The 19,689-nt window shown below is 34.8% G+C and overlaps 1 protein-coding gene across 3 annotated transcripts in view; it reads right to left on the minus strand.

Annotated features, from left to right (window-relative positions):
• LOC124357683 (b(0,+)-type amino acid transporter 1-like) overlaps window positions 1-19,483 on the minus strand; it is a 53,977-nt gene extending 34,494 nt beyond the window's left edge. Inside the window, exon 1 of one of the 3 annotated variants that reach the window (XM_046809671.1) lies at window positions 19,094-19,483. In XM_046809671.1, coding sequence (XP_046665627.1) covers window positions 19,094-19,161 — 68 coding nt within the window. In that variant the 5' untranslated portion in view covers window positions 19,162-19,483. Of the gene's footprint in view, window positions 1-4,290; window positions 4,666-19,093 lie in introns of those variants that run through there. The other 2 variants (XM_046809672.1, XM_046809673.1) reach the window with 2 other exon arrangements.
• Between the last annotated feature and the right edge of the window lie 206 nt (window positions 19,484-19,689).

Below are 19,689 nucleotides of genomic sequence, written 5' to 3' on the forward strand. Positions count from 1 at the left end.
TCACGTTACTTTCAGCCAATTAGTTAGTCCTCATAAGATTGAATGATGATTATGTACTCTTACTCTTAATTACTAATTAACTTGTTTACATGTCAAACTAAAATAGTAATGGGAGAAAAAGTATCGATTGATATTTTTCGCCTGTTTAATACCCTCATTCAACGTCTACCAAAACTAACGCAGCTGTGATCAATTTCTTTCTTGGGGAATATTTTATTCCTGTATAAATTTCATAAAACACAAGATTAAATGTTTATACAATGCAAATTTGCTCTCTGTTCATAAGCTATTACGTTTCTATCAAGTGTGGAACATGTGTCTGTAGGAACATCTGGTTCAGACAACTGATAGTTGCAAAATGGGAAATTATTATCCAACTGCCTATCTCAGGGTATAGGTAGGTTTTTTTTTGTTCACTTGGAGCAAGAAGCTGAGAAACTTCTCATTGCATATAGTCCTAAAAAGACCTATATCTTGCTTGTAGGATGAATACAGTTGGGAGTAGGACCTCTTCAAGATCCCATGAAGAAAGATGGTGAGTACTATATCTAGAAGAAGGGGAGGCCATCTCTGTACCAGTCTCTCCAATCAAATTGAGCAGAGGACAACACTCATAATGTACAGGTCCAGGTTAGCAACAGCTTTTACACTAATGGAGCTTCACCCTCTCCAACAGTCATCCTCTGCAATAACATTATAAACGATCTACTCTTGCACCCCAATATCTCGACATTTGCAGTGATGTGCCATTCCTGGACTTCCATGTAGTTGCCCAAATTTAAGTACATAGATTTTTGCTGTACCCAGTGTTGGTTCAACTATAATGTATAAACCAGCGTGAGTTGTTGGGTTACATCACAATAACTTAATATCCTACAATGGTTGGTATAGTTCTTGGAAGAGAGAGCAATACCTCGGCAATCTCAAGATCTTTTAGGTGATAACTCTGTAGGACCGTGACAGTTTAAATGTGCTGGCTATCTGTGTCTGAAGAGACAAAATAATGTTGAAAAAGCTTCACTACGTTGGAGTATCTAGTCCTTGATCAATAAAGGGAACACAGTGCATAGCAGTAAAGTGGTGCTTTCACAGATTTAGGTGCCATTGATGGCAAGGGCTTGATTTTTACAGGAACACACATCGTGTACAAATCCTAAAAGCTTTCAATTTGGATTTAGGATGTAAACCCTCTAGTGAACAAGTATGCTTGAGCACGGCTAGGCAGAAGATTGTGTTCCCCAGGTAGCATATGCTACGTGTGCTACAGCTGCGTCAGGTACAACCTGACAGTTAACTACACCAATAGTCTGTGTGAATCCTAAATTCAATTTTCTTGGACAAAACGCACACATCTATTTCATGTTCTTAGCCAGCACAGCTTTCCTGGCTAAGACAATCTGATAGACTATAACGCTATCAATTTTTACAGAAAAGTAGACAAGTACATACAAAGTTTTTAGGTTATTTGCTTTGAATTTTTGTTTCAATTGAAAATGAAACATTTACAATAATGAATGCACTTTTGTACCAAAGAATTTATCAGCTATTGTACATAAATTAACACTTATCTTACGTGATACAGTAATTGGCTGATATGCCACATAACTTTCTAGTTGCTTAAATGACTAACTAATATAATATGAATATCAGTATACTTGCCTTGAAAACTATCTTCTAGGGTTCACTGATTGAAAGAATAAATTATACACATAGTTAGAAATTTTTGCACTGCAATCTCTGTCTACTCAAGGTAAGTCTGCTGATATTCCTATCAACAAGTAACAGTCCCTGGCGTTTAGCCCTATTAATTCAAACCTGACTGACATTTGAGTAATACTATTTAGCAATATATTTTGAACTAATCCTAACAAAATGCAGTATCTTAAGGTATTTAAATATGATATGTTTGAAGGATTATACTAATTCTGTTAAAGGATTTTTGTATAAAATTCTTTTTAATTTTAACTGGAATGATAGGTGAAGTTAGTCATTCACTATTTCACAACCATTCTTTTTTATATGATTAGCCATCACAATATTGTGTGTATGTGTGAACTTCATTATTCTATATTGTTACATATTCACATTGTAGACATATAGTTTTGACGGTATAAGCATCGTTTTCAAGATTCTTGATACAAATATTTTGCTGTGCACTGTTAGTTCTCTTTTACCATTACATGTTAAAAATCAAATAAAAATAAATCACAAATAAAGGTACCAACACTAAAATTATTTCTGTGAGGTTCTAGAGTATCTTAAACACTTTTCTGGTAGAGATCTTAGATCTTAATTATCAGACAAACTATCCTAAATTGTGAATATGCGGATAGAAGCTGATTCAACAGAAATTATATTAGTTGATAGTATTTGAGTTAATTATATTTTTTTATTAATTAAATATTTATAATTAATAAATAAATATCAATGTCAACTCCATATGCATTTTTTTATTGTTGTTAAAGAAGTTTGGTATAAGAAATAATGGGTAAAATCCTAATTATATAAATTTACTACAGTGTACGTGCGTTAGTATAGATTCTTCTGGTGAAAAATAATTATACTACTTAGTTGTATAAGACATGATATCCATTAAATGTCTTTGAGATGATAATTTTATGTATGCTTCAAGAACTCATTTGTTAAATTTTTGGCCTCAACTTTTTGTTTACTGTACTTATTGAAAGTGGTAATTTATTTGTGCGACTGTTTTAATGTTTTAAGTTTTAATTGTGCTACTTCTCAAGAGACGATATACAATTGTTAATCCGATATTCTACATTGTATTAAAAAGCATTGTCTGAAAAACCTAGTAGTGCGGAGTACAGAAAGCGAAGGAAGGAGCAGGAAGAAAAAGAAAAAGAAACATAAGAAAATGGATGTTTTTTTTTAAATTTAATGTATCTATAAGTAAAAACAATAAAAGTGTAGAGAAAAAAGAAACTTTCGCTTTTGTTAGTTGGTGTAGTGAAATAAGTTCCAACATAACTACAATCGAGACTCAAAATGAAAAATCACCCACCCCACTTTAACTCACAAATAACGACCAGATGTGGGTCTAGACATTAAGATAAATATATGGATAGATAAAAAAAGTCATGGGGGGGCGCCACTCTGACCAGCTACGTTACTGGTAGTTTAAACTACATTTGCTAACAGTCATTGTAGAGTAGTTTAACTACATGTATTATAACTAACATTCATTGTACAGTAATAGGGGACTAATGCAGTGCCAAAAATTAAAAAAATTATGATTGAAGAGTAGGTATTACAAATAGTTTTAAGATTGGTTGTTTACCTATGGTTCACTCTATATACATTTTACATTTGTATTTTTTTATATATAAGTTGTTTGGTTGTCAAGGTATGGTATCTAGAGTTAAAAAGTACGCTCTTTCGGGAATATAGTGGTTGCACATTACATTTCAGCTGTTTATACGATACTAATGACAGTACATATTTTCCATTCCGATAATTTGCTCCAGTCTTAAAAAACGTGTATAAAAATTTTACTTAAATAAATGGTTTATTGTCTTAAACTTCTGAGCACAGGTTAAAATGTTGTAAATTAAGTCAGTGAACTTCTTATCAAATGCAACAATTCTGAATCTCGAAAATACGATTTGAAGGATCAAGGATGTAGATGTTCAACTGAAGTCTTTTCACAACAACGTTACCCTCTCGCCCTGCGTTATCAGATCATGCCAGCACAACCGGTTTTACCCCTCGGATTATCACCAGTCACAGACTCTCTCACTCACGCGGTTGTTGACAGCGATTATAGTTGTATGTGTTAGTGGTTAACAGACTTGTACGTACCTTTATTTTCGTGCAATTTTAAAAATACTGTTTATTTTTACACATAAATAATTAGATACATATTAATTTATTTGATCTATAAATATATAATTATATTATATATTATAGCAATATTATGTTATTATATAATTAATTTATATAGATAATCTAAAAATATACGGAATGTTGCTTATTCAGTAGGACCATTTATTACAGATTTGTAATTCCAATTAAATTTAAAGACTAAAACGTACTTTGTGTCATACATTCCACAGTAATAGTCAAAATATAACATTGATTATAAATAGCACGGCACAGTATTTTAATTTAACGCTTCACGAAAGATATAAGTAATTCACAACAAAATTTAATACTAATTAAATAATGAAACGCCGCATACAAAATATCTATATTTCGGTCACATAAATATGCAATACTTGTTTCAAATTCTGTAATACATACGGCGAATATATAATATAGAATTCAACTTACTATGTCTTTTTTTTGTTTCCATTGTTGAGGCGGGTGTAGGAGCGATCGACACCACCACAGTCACTGTCACATATGGCTCGGAACTCGATATTACTTATCTTATCATCCACACAATGCCGCACATTCCGTTGTTGGAGCAGGCCTGATAGAGATCAATCGCCGAGTAACACACTAGGTCAGGAAGCGCGCCCTGTGGCGGCGGCGGCGGCGGCGCGGGGTCTTGTTATGAAGCACAGACTCCCAGACCTAGACCAGCTGACTGGCGCTTGGCGTGGCTGTGGCGGGCAGGTGGCCGAGCTTGTAGTAGTGTTGGCACTCCGCCTGTCCGGAAACACGAGACCAAGGTTGCGTAGCGACTGCCGACCTCACACTACAATAGTCAGTTCGGCCCCCTCCTATCTCATTCTTTCATTTCTTCCACTGGTATGGTGTGATGGATGGCCTTTTATCAATTACTGACACTAATTAAGCGTATGTTTCTTACCAAGAGGTTATACACGCTTCTGTCTAGGTAATAGGTCGCACTTATTGCGAATACGTTTTTAAACAACATTTGTAACTTAATGAACTAGTTACATTATACAATTATATGTTTATCATTATCATTTCTGTTTGGGGTCATATAGAGAGTAAACATGATCAATGCAGTAGAACAATGCAATGATTTCTATGCTAATATTTACTCAGATTAAATTGTATCAGTGCCTAGATATAGTTTACATTTTACGCAACGTTATATGAAAATGGAACTCGAATCCATTTCTATAAGAGAATTCTGAAACAGGAACATTGTGCGGTGTTGCATGAAAGACTGCAAAATGGTTTGCTTTAAATTAAACCCTTTTGGGATCTCCTAGTGTACGAATTAGCCTAACGAATCCTCGCTCAAATGAATTTAGTTTTTGTTTACATTTTTTACTGACATAGTTTACTCCATAAAAATGTTTAATATTATAAAACAGTAATAGGTTATAATACGGAATAGTATGTTGGGGAGGCACATATGTCTCAAACTTAAAACCTAAATTACAGCACAGAAAAAGTTTATAAGAATAATAACTAAAAGTAATCGATTTAAACATTCTTTCTCAATTTTTTGTTCCTTACAAGTTCTTCCTTAAAGATATATTTATGTATATAAGGTACTCAAAATTTTTTTCTTAAGAAGTAGAAACTGTAGGGAAAATTATGAGTATATTAACAGACTGCGTAGTAATAAAAATGTGTTCGTACCGAAGCCAACAAACACGTATTTTACAAAATCATTTAATTTTTTAGCACCTACATTATTTAACAAAAATGCCAAACTACACTAAAGATTTAAGTAATATAAATGTTTTTCTTAAAAATTAAAACTATGGTTGTTTACAATTCAGAATATTGAAGATTTATTGTTTTATATTTGTAATTAGTTGTTTTAGTTTTCCCTCCTATTTTACTCCACTGTACTTTGCTTTACTTACTGTATATTGCCTTGTATTATAATTATTATAGTTATTAAATCATAAATTCTCTCAATAAGTATTTAAGTAGTTTTGTCTAATGATGTTGTAAGTGTTCATATTATAAATTGTAGTAGTTTGGAAGAGTAGTATTTATTGTATCTTTGATTGTGTATTATAGATTTAAGTATAATTACTTTATTTTTGTTTATATAATTTAGTTGCCATTTGAACGGTGATATTTTAAATTGCAGTAAAGCCTCCAATCAGGCTAAGCCTTGGAGGATTAAATATTTCTCATGATATACTTCTTAAATGTATGTATGTATGTAAGGTGTTGTTTGAGAAATAAATTTCTTTCTTTCTATTGCACTATAATTTTTACAACTATTTCTGTCATCCACCACTAGATAGCACGCTGCTACAACTTTTCAGAGAAACAACCCTGAATGTCATAGAAATCCATGCATTTAACGAAAATTGTTACTAATATTTTTTGAATAGACAATAACTAAAAATTCTTATTTTATATACGTATTTGAGCCATGGATTTTGAAAGGCTATACATTTCGTACATAACCGTCTTGTTTGACTTATAATGCAAACATTTTAATCAATATTTACATGAACATTCTTTGAAAGGGACTTTGGTAGAACATTTTTTTGTAGAAAAGAAGAGTCCGAATGGCTCTTTTTAGCGTTAATCTGCCCGTCGTCATGGGTCACTGGCCTGTGCAATGATCTTATTCAACAGAAAAGGGTCGTCAGCAGTGTACAAGGCCGGCTATACTAATAACAAGTGCAATTGTCACAACCATGATTCGAACCTGCGTCTCTAGCTGATTCCTGCCACCCTAGACCGCTCGGACATCAACCCTCCAATTTTGTTGTTTTCTGTAACACAACCAAGAATATTTTGAGTGTTTACCCAGTCTTTACGACGCATGATGCGTAATAGGCAAAGTTGACATCGCCATGCAGTGGCGTAGCCAGATAACATTTTTTTGGGGCGGTTAAATACCGAATAGGTTTAAGAAAGGAGAAGCCTTCTGAAATGTATAAATTGTTGTGTTAAGAAGTGCAGTTTTTGGTTAATTGTACTTTAGTAACAGTTTCCTGTTTAATTATATCATACTACCAAAATTTTAAAGAAAAATGATCAACTTGTCAAAATTTTCAAGACTTGAGTTCTGAGAAACTTTACAAGTGTAAAGTTTTTTCATGGATAAAAACAACTCAAACATACATATTTTTTACAGGAAATCTGCTTAATTAAATATAGAGCAATAAAATTGGTCTTGGTGTAACTTTGTATACCGTTACAATCAGCAGCCTAGGGGGTCTGGTTCATCCTGTATAAGTAACCGTAAAATAACTATAATACAATTTCTCTCCAACGCTCCATGATATTTGGCTGATTGGCTCCACTGATATCAGCAACAACTGCACTATTTTGGGGCACTATGGTGGGAGGAATCCTAATGTCGTGGTTGTACTTTCTCGGTGTACAGGTCTCGAGCAGGCAGATGCTCAAGCCTATCTGCGGTGAATGGCGTAGCGGATTTTGCACAGTAAACAGCTGCGTATTTTTTGCGTAGCCGATGACTTTCAGAATCCATCCAAGGGCATCCTTAGATTTTATCCCGTTGATATCCTTGGTGTTCTACTTCTTATTTTACTTGGTTTGGCAGGGTTCCAACTGACACTTTTGTATATATGAGTTTTCTACATATTATTTTTCAAAATCACATTTTCTACAATATGCACTAGATATCATTCCTCTATGTGCAGTAATAAAGCATAAAAGACTTGCAAATTAAAGTGTACGTATATTATAAAGCTACGCTAGTGCCGGATGCAAGTCAAACTAATTGTATCCTGTAGAGTACTGTCTTACACATAAGAACTTATCTTGGATTTCATATAGAAATGGATCAAAATAATTTACTTGTCATTAAATACAACATAAGCAACCACGTTATTCGCTGAGACTGTAGTCTTATATAACAAAACAGAAGAAATATTTCGGTGACAGAAATATAGACAATAAGCGAAAATGTATTTTGACTTCAGAGAAGAGTAGTGATTCCACACACGTATTCTGTGCGTCTAATACGGAATGAATTTGAATTAAGGACAAACCATCTGTTGAGATGATAATTTTTAAGTTCATGCTTCAAACTCGTAGAGTTTCAAATATATTTTACGTTCTTTTAATCTGTTTTAACTGAAACAGAGTTGTGCTACAGCTCGTGGCTGTTGGTCTGGTGTAGATAATGACCTTGTTATCTGTTTTAAAATTACCATTTTTAACTAGACCTATCGCTTCGTGTAGTGTTTACTAATGAACTCGACAGTATTTAAAGTATTAAAACATGGTTCATGTTCAAGGTAGACTAGACCTAGAAAGGACTCTATTACACAATTTTCACTGATAATGAAAATTAAACGTTTTCTCTTAGTGTTCGTGTATATTGATTTGTAAACTATTTTTCATTTATACCAGGCTCCAACTGTTATTATATACCAGCACAGACAGTTAACTTAAATAATTTAAAATTAAAACGTTAAAACAAGTTTTATCTTGGATACGATTCAATAAAAAAATAAAGTTATTCAAAATATGTACAATTTTAGAAACTATTTTTTGTGCTTAAATGAGCCGTACAAAATAAGCTAATTAATTAAGACAATTCACTAGATTCTTCGACGCCACTTTTTATCTCTTCAGACGGGTTTGGACACTAGATTTCAGGGGTCAAGTATGTGACAGTTCCAGATTTCGGGAGGTTAAATGGAGCTGAACTGGGTATTCGCAATGAATCGTCCTCTACCACCATGAATGGATACGTTATGTATAGAATCCACTAGAGATGTACTGTAATACTATGCTCATGTATTAAATTTGTGTAACGCGTTTTTTTAACAAGAAAAACCGAGTTTTGTCCTTTAAGGTCACGAAAATGAAGGGACACACACAGTGTTCTACCAGTGCGTGGACAGCGAGAACGAGACTGGACAATGGTGTTCATACCATACTTTATTTGTTTATCAGTTGAAGCAGACGGCGGCTGACCAATTGGCTAAAATTGAGTTATGGGTTTATGCATCCGATCTTCATTGAGTTAACAACGTTGTTAGTCTGGTTCCCACGAGGGTCAATGTTTTCTGAATTGATCTCGCCCTTCATCACGAAGCCAAATAGTGTGCTGCAAATTTGTGCCTAGGCTAATTTAATAAAATTAAATAAATAACGCGTAATAACGCTTCGTTAGCAGTGTCAAACCTCATCGTTGACTAAAAAAGATAGGGACACTTAAATTAAACGTGAGGACAACTAACTAAGTGAGTTGATATTTTACCATTACGGCAAATGCTGGTTATTTGGCCCAATATAAGCGTCGGTATGTAGAAGCGATCACTTTTATCAGTAATAGGAAATAGTTAACATAAGTTATGACTTTAGTTTTTACATTTGCAAACAGCTGCCCGTTTATTTGAGGAACTGTTTTAAAACGTGTCTTTCAGTTTTCAATACATTAGTGATATCTTGGGTTATAAACGACCAATTAGAATCACATCACATTTGAGCAGTAACATTAATTGATGACTTTCTAACTTTGGACCTTTACCTTTGTTTCCAGGGAATGCCTAATTGCTTGGGAACAAGCGTGCTGTTATTAGTTTTATAGCAGTGACAGATTGCAGTGCTTAATTGCAATGTTTGCAAAATGTTTAATCAATACAACCAAACAGTCTGTATACATTTCATGCAAAGAATTATTGGACAAAATAGTTTATCATATTGGAAGATTTTAAAATTTGAACTATAAAAAATGTTATCCAATTATTTATAACAAATTCACTATGATTACTTATTTAAGCAATTACGAGATACCACTTCGTTGTTTTAATTTTTATGAACAAAATTGATCGGTTTTAAAAATATTAACTTCTTTATTTATACCTAATGCTTCCCCTGTGACATCTCTGTCAAAAGGAATGGTGTCGTTACTATTCAAAGTTTTACACACACACACACACACACACACACACACACACACACCACACACACACACACACACACACACACACACACACACACACACACACACACACACACACACACACACACACACACACACACACACACACACACACACACACACACACACACACACACACACAACACACACACACACACACACACACACACACACACACACACACACACACACACACACACACCACACACACACACACACACACACACACACACACACACACACACACACACACACACACACACACACCCACACACACACACACACACACACACACACACACACCACACACACACACACACACACACACACACACACACACACACACACACACACAACACACACACCACACACACACACACACACACACACACACACACACACACACACACACACACACACACACACACACACACACACACACACACACACACACACACACACACACACACACACACACACACACACACACACACACACACACACACACACACACACACCACACACACACACACACACACACACACACACACACACACACACACACACACACACACACACACACACACACACACACACACACACACAACACACACACACACACACACACACACACACACACACACACACACACACACACACACAACACACACACACACACACACACACACACACACACACACACACACACACACACACACACACACACACACACACACACACACACACACCACACACACACACACACACACACACACACACACACACACACACACACACACACACACACACACACACACACACACACACACACACACACACACACACACACACCACACACACACACACACACACACACACACACACACACACACACACACACACACACACACACACACACACACACACACACACACACACACACACACACACACACACACACACACACACACACACACACACACACACACACACACACACACACACACACACACACCACACACACACACACACACACACACACACACCACACACACACACACACACACACACACACACACACACACACACACACACACACACACACACACACACACACACACACACACACACACACACACACACACACACACACACACACACACACACACACACACACACACACACACACACACACACACACACACACACACACACACACACACACACACACACACACACACACACACACACACACACACACACACACACACACACACACACACACACACACACACACACACACACACACACACACACACACACACACACACACACACACACACACACACACACACACACACACACACACACACACACACACACACACACACACACACACACACACACACACACACACACACACACACACACACACACACACACACACACACACACACACACACACACACACACACACACACACACACACACACACACACACACACACACACACACACACACACACACACACACACACACACACACACACACACACACACACACCACATATTATTATATATATATATATTATATTGTTTGTATATAAATTGTCACCCCGTAATGACATAGGAAAATTTAGATGACTAATTCACCATGCATCTACCATACTTAATATAAAACACCTTATCTATAACATAACCGGTTAAACAACCTGATAGTTTTTACTTGTATCATGACCCAGAGAAGCAGAACTTTCTTACACTAACAATGGTTTTTAGAAGAAAGAAGAGTAAAATAAAACACAACTTAATATTACTATGTACAAAGTCATGATTTTTGTAAAAGTTACAATGATGTAGGTTAATCTACTTCGTTTACTTTTTCGGATCTTTCCTGCTGTGTTCGTAAAATATTTTGATTGAGAATATGACATTGATGTTGGCTTATTGTGTAAATGCTAAATATAAAGTGTCGTGTACAAAAGTTAAAGATCATAAGCAGAGAACCCATTACTCAATATTTGTTAATTTATTAGTCTTCTCTATAACTAATATATGTAAAGCTTTTCATTGTATTAGCTACACATGAGTCTGCCTGAGCCCCTTACCCCACAAATGGCAGTATTCACTTTTTCTAGCCTCAGTTTATATTATTGGATTATTTATCGATCTTGTAACTAAATCAAACAAAGGTAAAACGAGATGATTAAATTGGCTCTCGTTTTAGTCGTGTTAACAGTCTTTAGCTTTATTTTTGTGATTTGTTTGACCTCTTTGCATTCACAAATACTCTTGAGGGCCTTCGTAATTGACTCAAAATCTATGTTCAAACTTCTGCAAGCTTCTTCTCTTGCCGACCATCTTGTTATGCTTAATGATTTAACAGTCAGGTTTTTATCATCCGAGTTGAAAAACGACCATAGAATATTCCATCGATGGGTAGAGCTAGAAAATAAATTGTAAAGAGATTGTAATAAAAAAATTTCTGAATATTGCACAACTTGCTGCAGCACTTGACTCTACCAAATTCAGTGAATGGGCAGGGAGGAAGTCACGTAAAATATCAATGGATTGACTTCTTATGCTGTAAACCGCTGTATATTCCTGACATGTTTGATGCATTATCAAATGATTGTCCTCGACAGTTTTGAATAACAAGCATGAGCCTTTAAAACTTCTAAAACTGAGTTCGCAAGTACTATTTCTTTGTGACATTGGTATTTGGGAACGTTCTTTAGGATATCCGCTTTCGTTGGCACATCTTAAGATGAATGATAATTAGTCACTGTAAAGCAGGTGTTGAGTCTACAATGATTGAACCTACGAACCATATTTCCAATAAGAAAATCCGTCTTCTATAAATTGGCTTGAAATTTTGTAGAAGAATTTACACGGGGCACAGAACAAAGAGCCGCAGTTAGGTGAGTATTTAAATCATTTTAATATTTAATTAAACACGCTTCCATTTAAGGGGAGTAGAATCAAATCTCATTAACTACAAAATATTCGAATTTTAGATATTTTAGTATATTATTCTTTGTTTAGCCCTACATATATATCGAAACTTATTTCATATCTAAACTCAATAGAACATATTTAAAAAATAAATTTTAAAGTACTAACCAGGATCAAAACTCACTAATTCCATGGCGTTTAGAGAGTTTAAATCCTTAACCTTTTCAGACAATGAGGGCTGGAGTATTCATTTTACTCTGGTCAATCAGAGTACAGCACTGAATCAACAGCTGGCTTAGTTGGTTTTGGTCATGTTTTTATCCTGTGTTTTGGTGGTAGCACACATTGTTTATTGTACTAGGAATTTTTATTATTTTTATTTGAGTATGGCATTGTTAATTTCTCCAGTTAAACCAGGTTATGGGAAGTAATACAAAATGCTGAGGAAGTTTACAAAATAATCCCAGAAGTTGCGACCGTTAAGATTGTCGGCAAAGACTGCAATGTCCTTGGTTTCAAACAGTGTGTTAATAGCACATTCAAGCCTACTAATCAGTGGGATCTTAACATTTTCAAATTTGAGAGGGTTTATATAAAACTTTTATCTGAAGCAAAAAATCTCATGAAACCGTTTGGTTACCCATAAAAAAACTTGCAAAAAAGCATTGAGAACCCAACCTTTCCTACTGTGCAAGTTATAGCTCACTGCTTCTTCCCAGAAAAAAATCTTATGCCATAGTCCATGCCAGAAACAAACATTCTTAGCAATGCAAAAAAGAATAATGTAAAAAAGCTCTTAGTTAAAAATGATGGACAAAATTGATATAATCTAGAAGATCTACAGTTTTTTGTTGGGGGTTTTAACGGAGCTACAGCACCCGCAGACGACACAGAAGACAATTAGTTGTGTGAAGTAGCTGACGAGGATTCTATTTTGATTGTTATAGGCTCAAAAATGTTATATCGTTTAATTTATATCTTACATTTATGTAGAAAAAATTAAAACAAACTTTTGTACAACAATTTGTACCTACTTTCAATACCTTTAATACCTAGATCAATGAAATCTACTTTTATTTTGACAGTAATCTAACTAGTAAAAACTAATACTAATTATTAAAACAAAGTTTTATATTAGACGCAAAGCATTAAAATAAGCTACAATTAAATATTACTTATTCAACTAAACAAAAATTAATACGTGGTAATAACAAATACATTCAGAAGGTCAAAACTCACTAATTCCAAATCGTTACAGGTCAAAACTCTCTAACTCCAAATTATTTTTTCCAATTTACAAAAACGTAATGTAATTTTTGCTTATATATGTTGTAAAAAGGAGTTTCTATGATTATTTTTCAAATTAAAAAACCATTCCAAATCATAAGTAAGCAACCAGAACAGATTTTTGCGATTCCCCAAAGTTGTTATTTTTGGATTTAGTGAGTTTTGATTCTACGCCTCTCATTTATACTATGTTTCCAATAAAATAAGGATTTTTCAAAAAATTCTTTTTTCTGAATGTTCTTTTGAATTGGCCAAAGTCGCCATCTTTGTTTTGATTGAAACCATTTCTAACAAAATAGTCTATGGTACAATCGTTTACTATCCAAAATACGAGACCATTACTTTGCTCTAAATTGTCTGTTTTGTCAGAAGTAGACGTAATAGTTAGATACCTGTCGCAATTTTAAGATACCTGTCCATTTATATCTACTCTGGATGAAGGTATAGCTTTCTTTTTCTACCTTACTGCCCTCACCCCTCAGTTAATTGTTTCTTCACCAATATCTGAAATTCCTCACTCAATCACGGAGTTAGTATTTGAATGGAAATAAGTTTCTCCTGAACGTGAACTGATTAAAAAACGTATCGTTTTGCAGTTTTACCTAATACATCAAAAACTCTTTTCCTCCGCTTTTTGTCGTTACTCTGTACCGCTTAGCCTCTTACGTCCGTCCGCCATATTTTTTGTTCGAACCTAAAGAACTGTGATACACAATAAGTTTTTGATAAACTAATAAAATTATACAATAAATCACATTTTACGTAAATGCTATCGTTTGAAACGAAATGTTCACTAAACACAATCAAAATATTAGTAAAATGAAATTATAACATTAGCGAACCAACACTGCATATAATTGACTATAGACTGGATGTAAATTGCAGTGATAGAGAGTTAAACAACATAACTGCATCCTATTGGTGATATCCGTGTGCTTCGGTAGACGCTCGGATGTCTCTTCCAAAATAGCACCGATGAGTCACTAAGCTGTGACGCAAGAGTCAGTAGGGCGCCACGAACTTCCGCCCTTTATGTAACGCCATAAGCGTTATAATAATAATAATTGTTGGCTGTTTTCTGCCATCTTCTTACAAATATTTTGTCTTGGCATTGTATAACTTTTAAAACAATAATAAAGTTTAATTTTGTATCCAGGTTAAATTTTATTTTCTCTCAAATATTGCCGCCCTCACAAATTTGCCGCCTTGGACCCGGGCCGAGTAACCCATGCGTATAGGGCAAAATTAGCAATCCGCGGCCACTGTACTGTTCAGTGTAAAACAGCCCAGTCAGTCTTTATCTAATGTTGTGTGTATATAGACGCTGTTCCTGATTCGGGGACGTTGGCATGTTCTGGGTTTTGTAAACAGTTTAATCTTTAATTATTATAAACTATGGAAGACAATAAATGATAAGTTTATCTTATCTGCTTGGTTGACGTCAATACGACTTCGTATGAACCACTCGCCAGCTTAAACCCTCAGCGAGCTTCAATCTCTTGCAATATTGTAAACGTAACCACCCAGTCAGCTAGATTCACCCGTAAACTGTGGCCTTATATTGCCAGACATATTTTTGAATATTAGTCAAATGGGCATTCTTACAGGTGTTATCCAAAATGGTGTGCAATTTTTAACAATTTGCACAGTTATTAAGATTTTCATAAGTTTATTTTTTTGTTTTATTGGCAAATATTTATAATTTTAGTTTTTTCAGCAAAAATAAATACTAGCAGTGTATCTCTTCAAACACTTCTTAAAATAAAATAAAAATAAAACAAATAAATAAAAGTAAAAAATAACATTATACCTTGTTTTTATAGTTCTCAGGTTTGAGGTTAGATACTCCAAGAACTTCTAAAACAATCCCACACTCAATGAAAAAGGATACGGGGGTGCTCCCGTACCACAGCTTGGGCTGGGAGGTACGGAAAATCTTTAGTGGTACCCCCAACCCCCATTAGGTCATCATAGATATGGCTGCCATATTAGCATTGCTGCCAACCTATTGATTAATAACGTACTGCGAAGGTCTTAGACAATAAAGGAGAAATTCGAGTTATTAATAATACATTCCAAATTCATGAAAAAGTGAGTAGAAAAGCGTTAGATTAAAATATTAATCTTCGAGCACAAATTCAACTGATAGATTCTTTTGTGATTGTGCTAGAATATTTTATTATCACTGTCAATTGTTATATTATTTAAAAAATTATATTTTTGCTCGTCGTTTCATAATTATTTTTAAGTTCCGTTTTAAAGCCTCCACAACACAATCCCTTATCATTCATAATGTATAAACTATTTCAAGTAAGTAGCTAATAAAAGTTTGACCTCTGTAATTTCTGAAAAATTAAAATTTGAATATTAATATGTTTACGCAATCAAGGGTTTATTAATTTTGCACTACTAAATCTTAGACAGATAAATCGAATGAAGTATTAATTAAAATAACAATAATTGACACAATACACTAAGGTACCGTTTAAGTATGAGGACTGTCCAAAAAGTATTTTACATTTAGGTATAAATAAAAACACCATGTATCATTGTAGTCAGGTCATTGCATCCTGAGCAACATTTTCCTTATTGGGAAAGGTTGTATTCGCTTAGTGCAATACCCGGACTGTATAGCGGATGAGGACAAAAACTCTCACTTAAAAATATTCAGGAGTTTTTGGCTGAAAATTGCCGTATGGGACTAAAAATTGTAGTACACAATAGAAGTTTTAAAATAAATTTTTTTTCAGATTGTTACGTGGTAAGTTTGACAGGCTGTGTTACATTTACGAAAACTGACACGAAGCACACCTTTCAAGCCCAAAATATCTTCATCACAATCTTCCTTGTTGACAATTTTTTGTGAACGATTAAATAACTTGTGAAAATTAAATATTAATTAAGACGGACAAACTGACTAGACTAGACCACGGTAATTCAACGATACAAATAACATTTGGGCTAGAAAAAAACAGTATGAAGATAGAATAATGAGGTTTATGCCATATTATGCGATTGCGAATAACAAAATAATGTAAATTAATAAATGTAGGCTTGCCACCAGGTGGGATTGCAGGGCGTCTGGTCTCTTCTAGTTCCAGAGAGTACCCCCCCCCCCCCGCAAACATTAAAAGAAGGCCAGGAATTCATAATTCTTGTAAGTAGTTTCAGCGGTTGTAGTCACTGTGAAAGTATTAATATAAACAATGTGCTCTAGTTTTCAAATATAGAATAAACCTCGATAATGATAATTAAGTAACTTTAACAATAAGGACTTATCAACTTTAAGTGTCGTAATACGTTAACATTTAATATTACTAATTAATTCACGTCACATGCCACTGGCTAAGGACTAATCTGAGTGGGAAGTAGTTGTGGGAAGGGAATCAGAGGAAGCGTGGGTGCTCAGCTGTTTTTGCTTCAAGTTAACACAAGCAAGCTACACGTGATCGCGAGGTTTGGTGGGGTAGGCTGGCGTGGCGCAGAGTGAACACGAGGGAGGACGATCGGGTGTTTCCGTCAGAGGTCGGGCATGTCCGACACTCATCATTTACAAGGAATGGAAGTCAAGTCACTTCACCAATCCATTGAGTGATAAGGTAATGATTTCTTATTCAGTTTGGTTTCATTACTGTCTGGGACTTAGGATGTTTTAACTTGCACCTAAGTGTGTAGTTTTAATGTGAGTTTATTTGCAATTATGAAGAGACACAGAATCGGCAGCTAAAGTAATAAAAACTGGACCTATTCCTGAGTATGAAGCACCGACTTCGATAACCAGCTATTTCCCTCCGACATCTGGTGCCTGTGAAGACATGAACATAGATGTGTAAAGATACCTAACTTCTTTTGACTTATGTGTAATATCTGACAGTCTGCATGGTAGTGAAAAGGTCGTTGTGACCAATTGGGTTAAAACATAAGATTTTGATCGAACTGTTTGTCCCCGAAAAGACATTTAACTACCCTATAGGTGGAACATAACAATAAGACACTTGTTTCAATAAAGCTGATTAAAAAAGTGGCATTAGCTTGCATATTCTAAGGAAAAAGATAGTACATATTGCAAAAATTGCATTGCTTTTGGTTTTGAATATATTGGCAAAGGAACTCATAAAAATGGGGTTTCTGTTGGCTGCCTTATTTAGAAAATGGAAAGACGCAACAAAAAATTTCAAACGTTCACGCTAATTCAAACTAGCATACATCTTCAAAAAATCACTTCCGAAAACCTCCTCCGGTTGTATAGTGGTCAAGTAAGTGATGTAACTACTCTGCTTGTCATTCAAAGGACCAAGGACAATGAACAAAATCGTGAGTACCTGATCCCCATTGTCGACACCATCATATATTTTTTTAGAGAAAAAAAATCTCTCTTCGTGGTCATCGAGATTGTGAGCCACTATAAAAAAAACTCTAAATAAAGATTGAAAAGTTCAGAACCTTACTTAGATTTTCGTGCTGAAACTGATGAAAATTCAAACAGCATTTAAGTACGTGTGGACGAAAATCATCTTATTTAGGCCATGATGTGAAAAAAGAGATTATTGATGTTTGTGTAATTTTAATGCAAAGAAAACTCATACAAGAGATAAATAGTAGTGATTGTTTTTCAATTCTAGCCGATGACGCAATGGACGTCTTGCTTATGGGAGGAGCAATTTTCGTTATGCATTCGTGACATTACAAAATATTCTAAGCCAGTTCTAAAAGAAGACACAGTTCTCTCTTTTACACAGATCGTTGATTTATCTGCTAAAACATTTTCACAGTCATTTTGCAAATATGTAGTGCATGGGCTTATTGGCCAAGACTATGATGGATGCTCAATATTCAGTGGACATATAACTGGTGCCCATCAAAGATTTCAGCATCTGTATCTAAAGAGTATATTTGTTCACTATACGGCCCACAGGCTAAATTTTCTTTTGAGTGATTCACTTAACGTTCCTTATGTAAGAAACTGTATAGATACTGAAATGATATATCAAGTATTCTTGGAAATAATGTACAAGGTAATGATATATTGAAGACCCATATGTCTATTCTAGTCCCTAAAAGTAGGAAAACTCACCTTTTGGGATTGTGTGAGACTAGGTTCATTGAGCGGAAGGACGCCATCAATAAATTTTTAGAGCTCATTCCAACTATAATAGCCACTCTTCAAGAGTTGTCTTCTTTCTGGAAATGAGAAGAGTATTTTTCATCTCACTAGTTACTTGCGAGTTTTTATTTAGCTTCACTTTGCTCTTATCAAAGTACCTTCAAAAAGTAGAAAGTGATTTATCATCAGTCATAAATCATGCTGATAATATGATAAATACCACACAAAATCTACCTCAAACGTATAAAGAAGGCAAGGCAAATGACATTGAAGCCTTTTCTGAATTATTCAAGAAGGCAAAAGCCTTGATTAAAGATCTCTTTGATACAGAAATAAGTATTCGACCTCTATAAAACCACCCGCCAAAAAATAGAGGCAATAATCCCCCCCACATTAATGCAGAGAATTATAACAGGATAACAATATTCATACCATGTATAGACACGCTGATTTCTGGTCTTGTTTGATGCCAACTTGTTTGGTGCAAACTGCTGTTAAAAGCTTTTGATGCACTGCCACAAAAAAATAATAATAATAATAATAATAAAGATTCAAATTATTTAAAT

Source organism: Homalodisca vitripennis, chromosome 3 (assembly GCF_021130785.1).
Source record: "Homalodisca vitripennis isolate AUS2020 chromosome 3, UT_GWSS_2.1, whole genome shotgun sequence".
Taxonomy (NCBI): Eukaryota; Metazoa; Arthropoda; class Insecta; order Hemiptera; family Cicadellidae; genus Homalodisca; species Homalodisca vitripennis.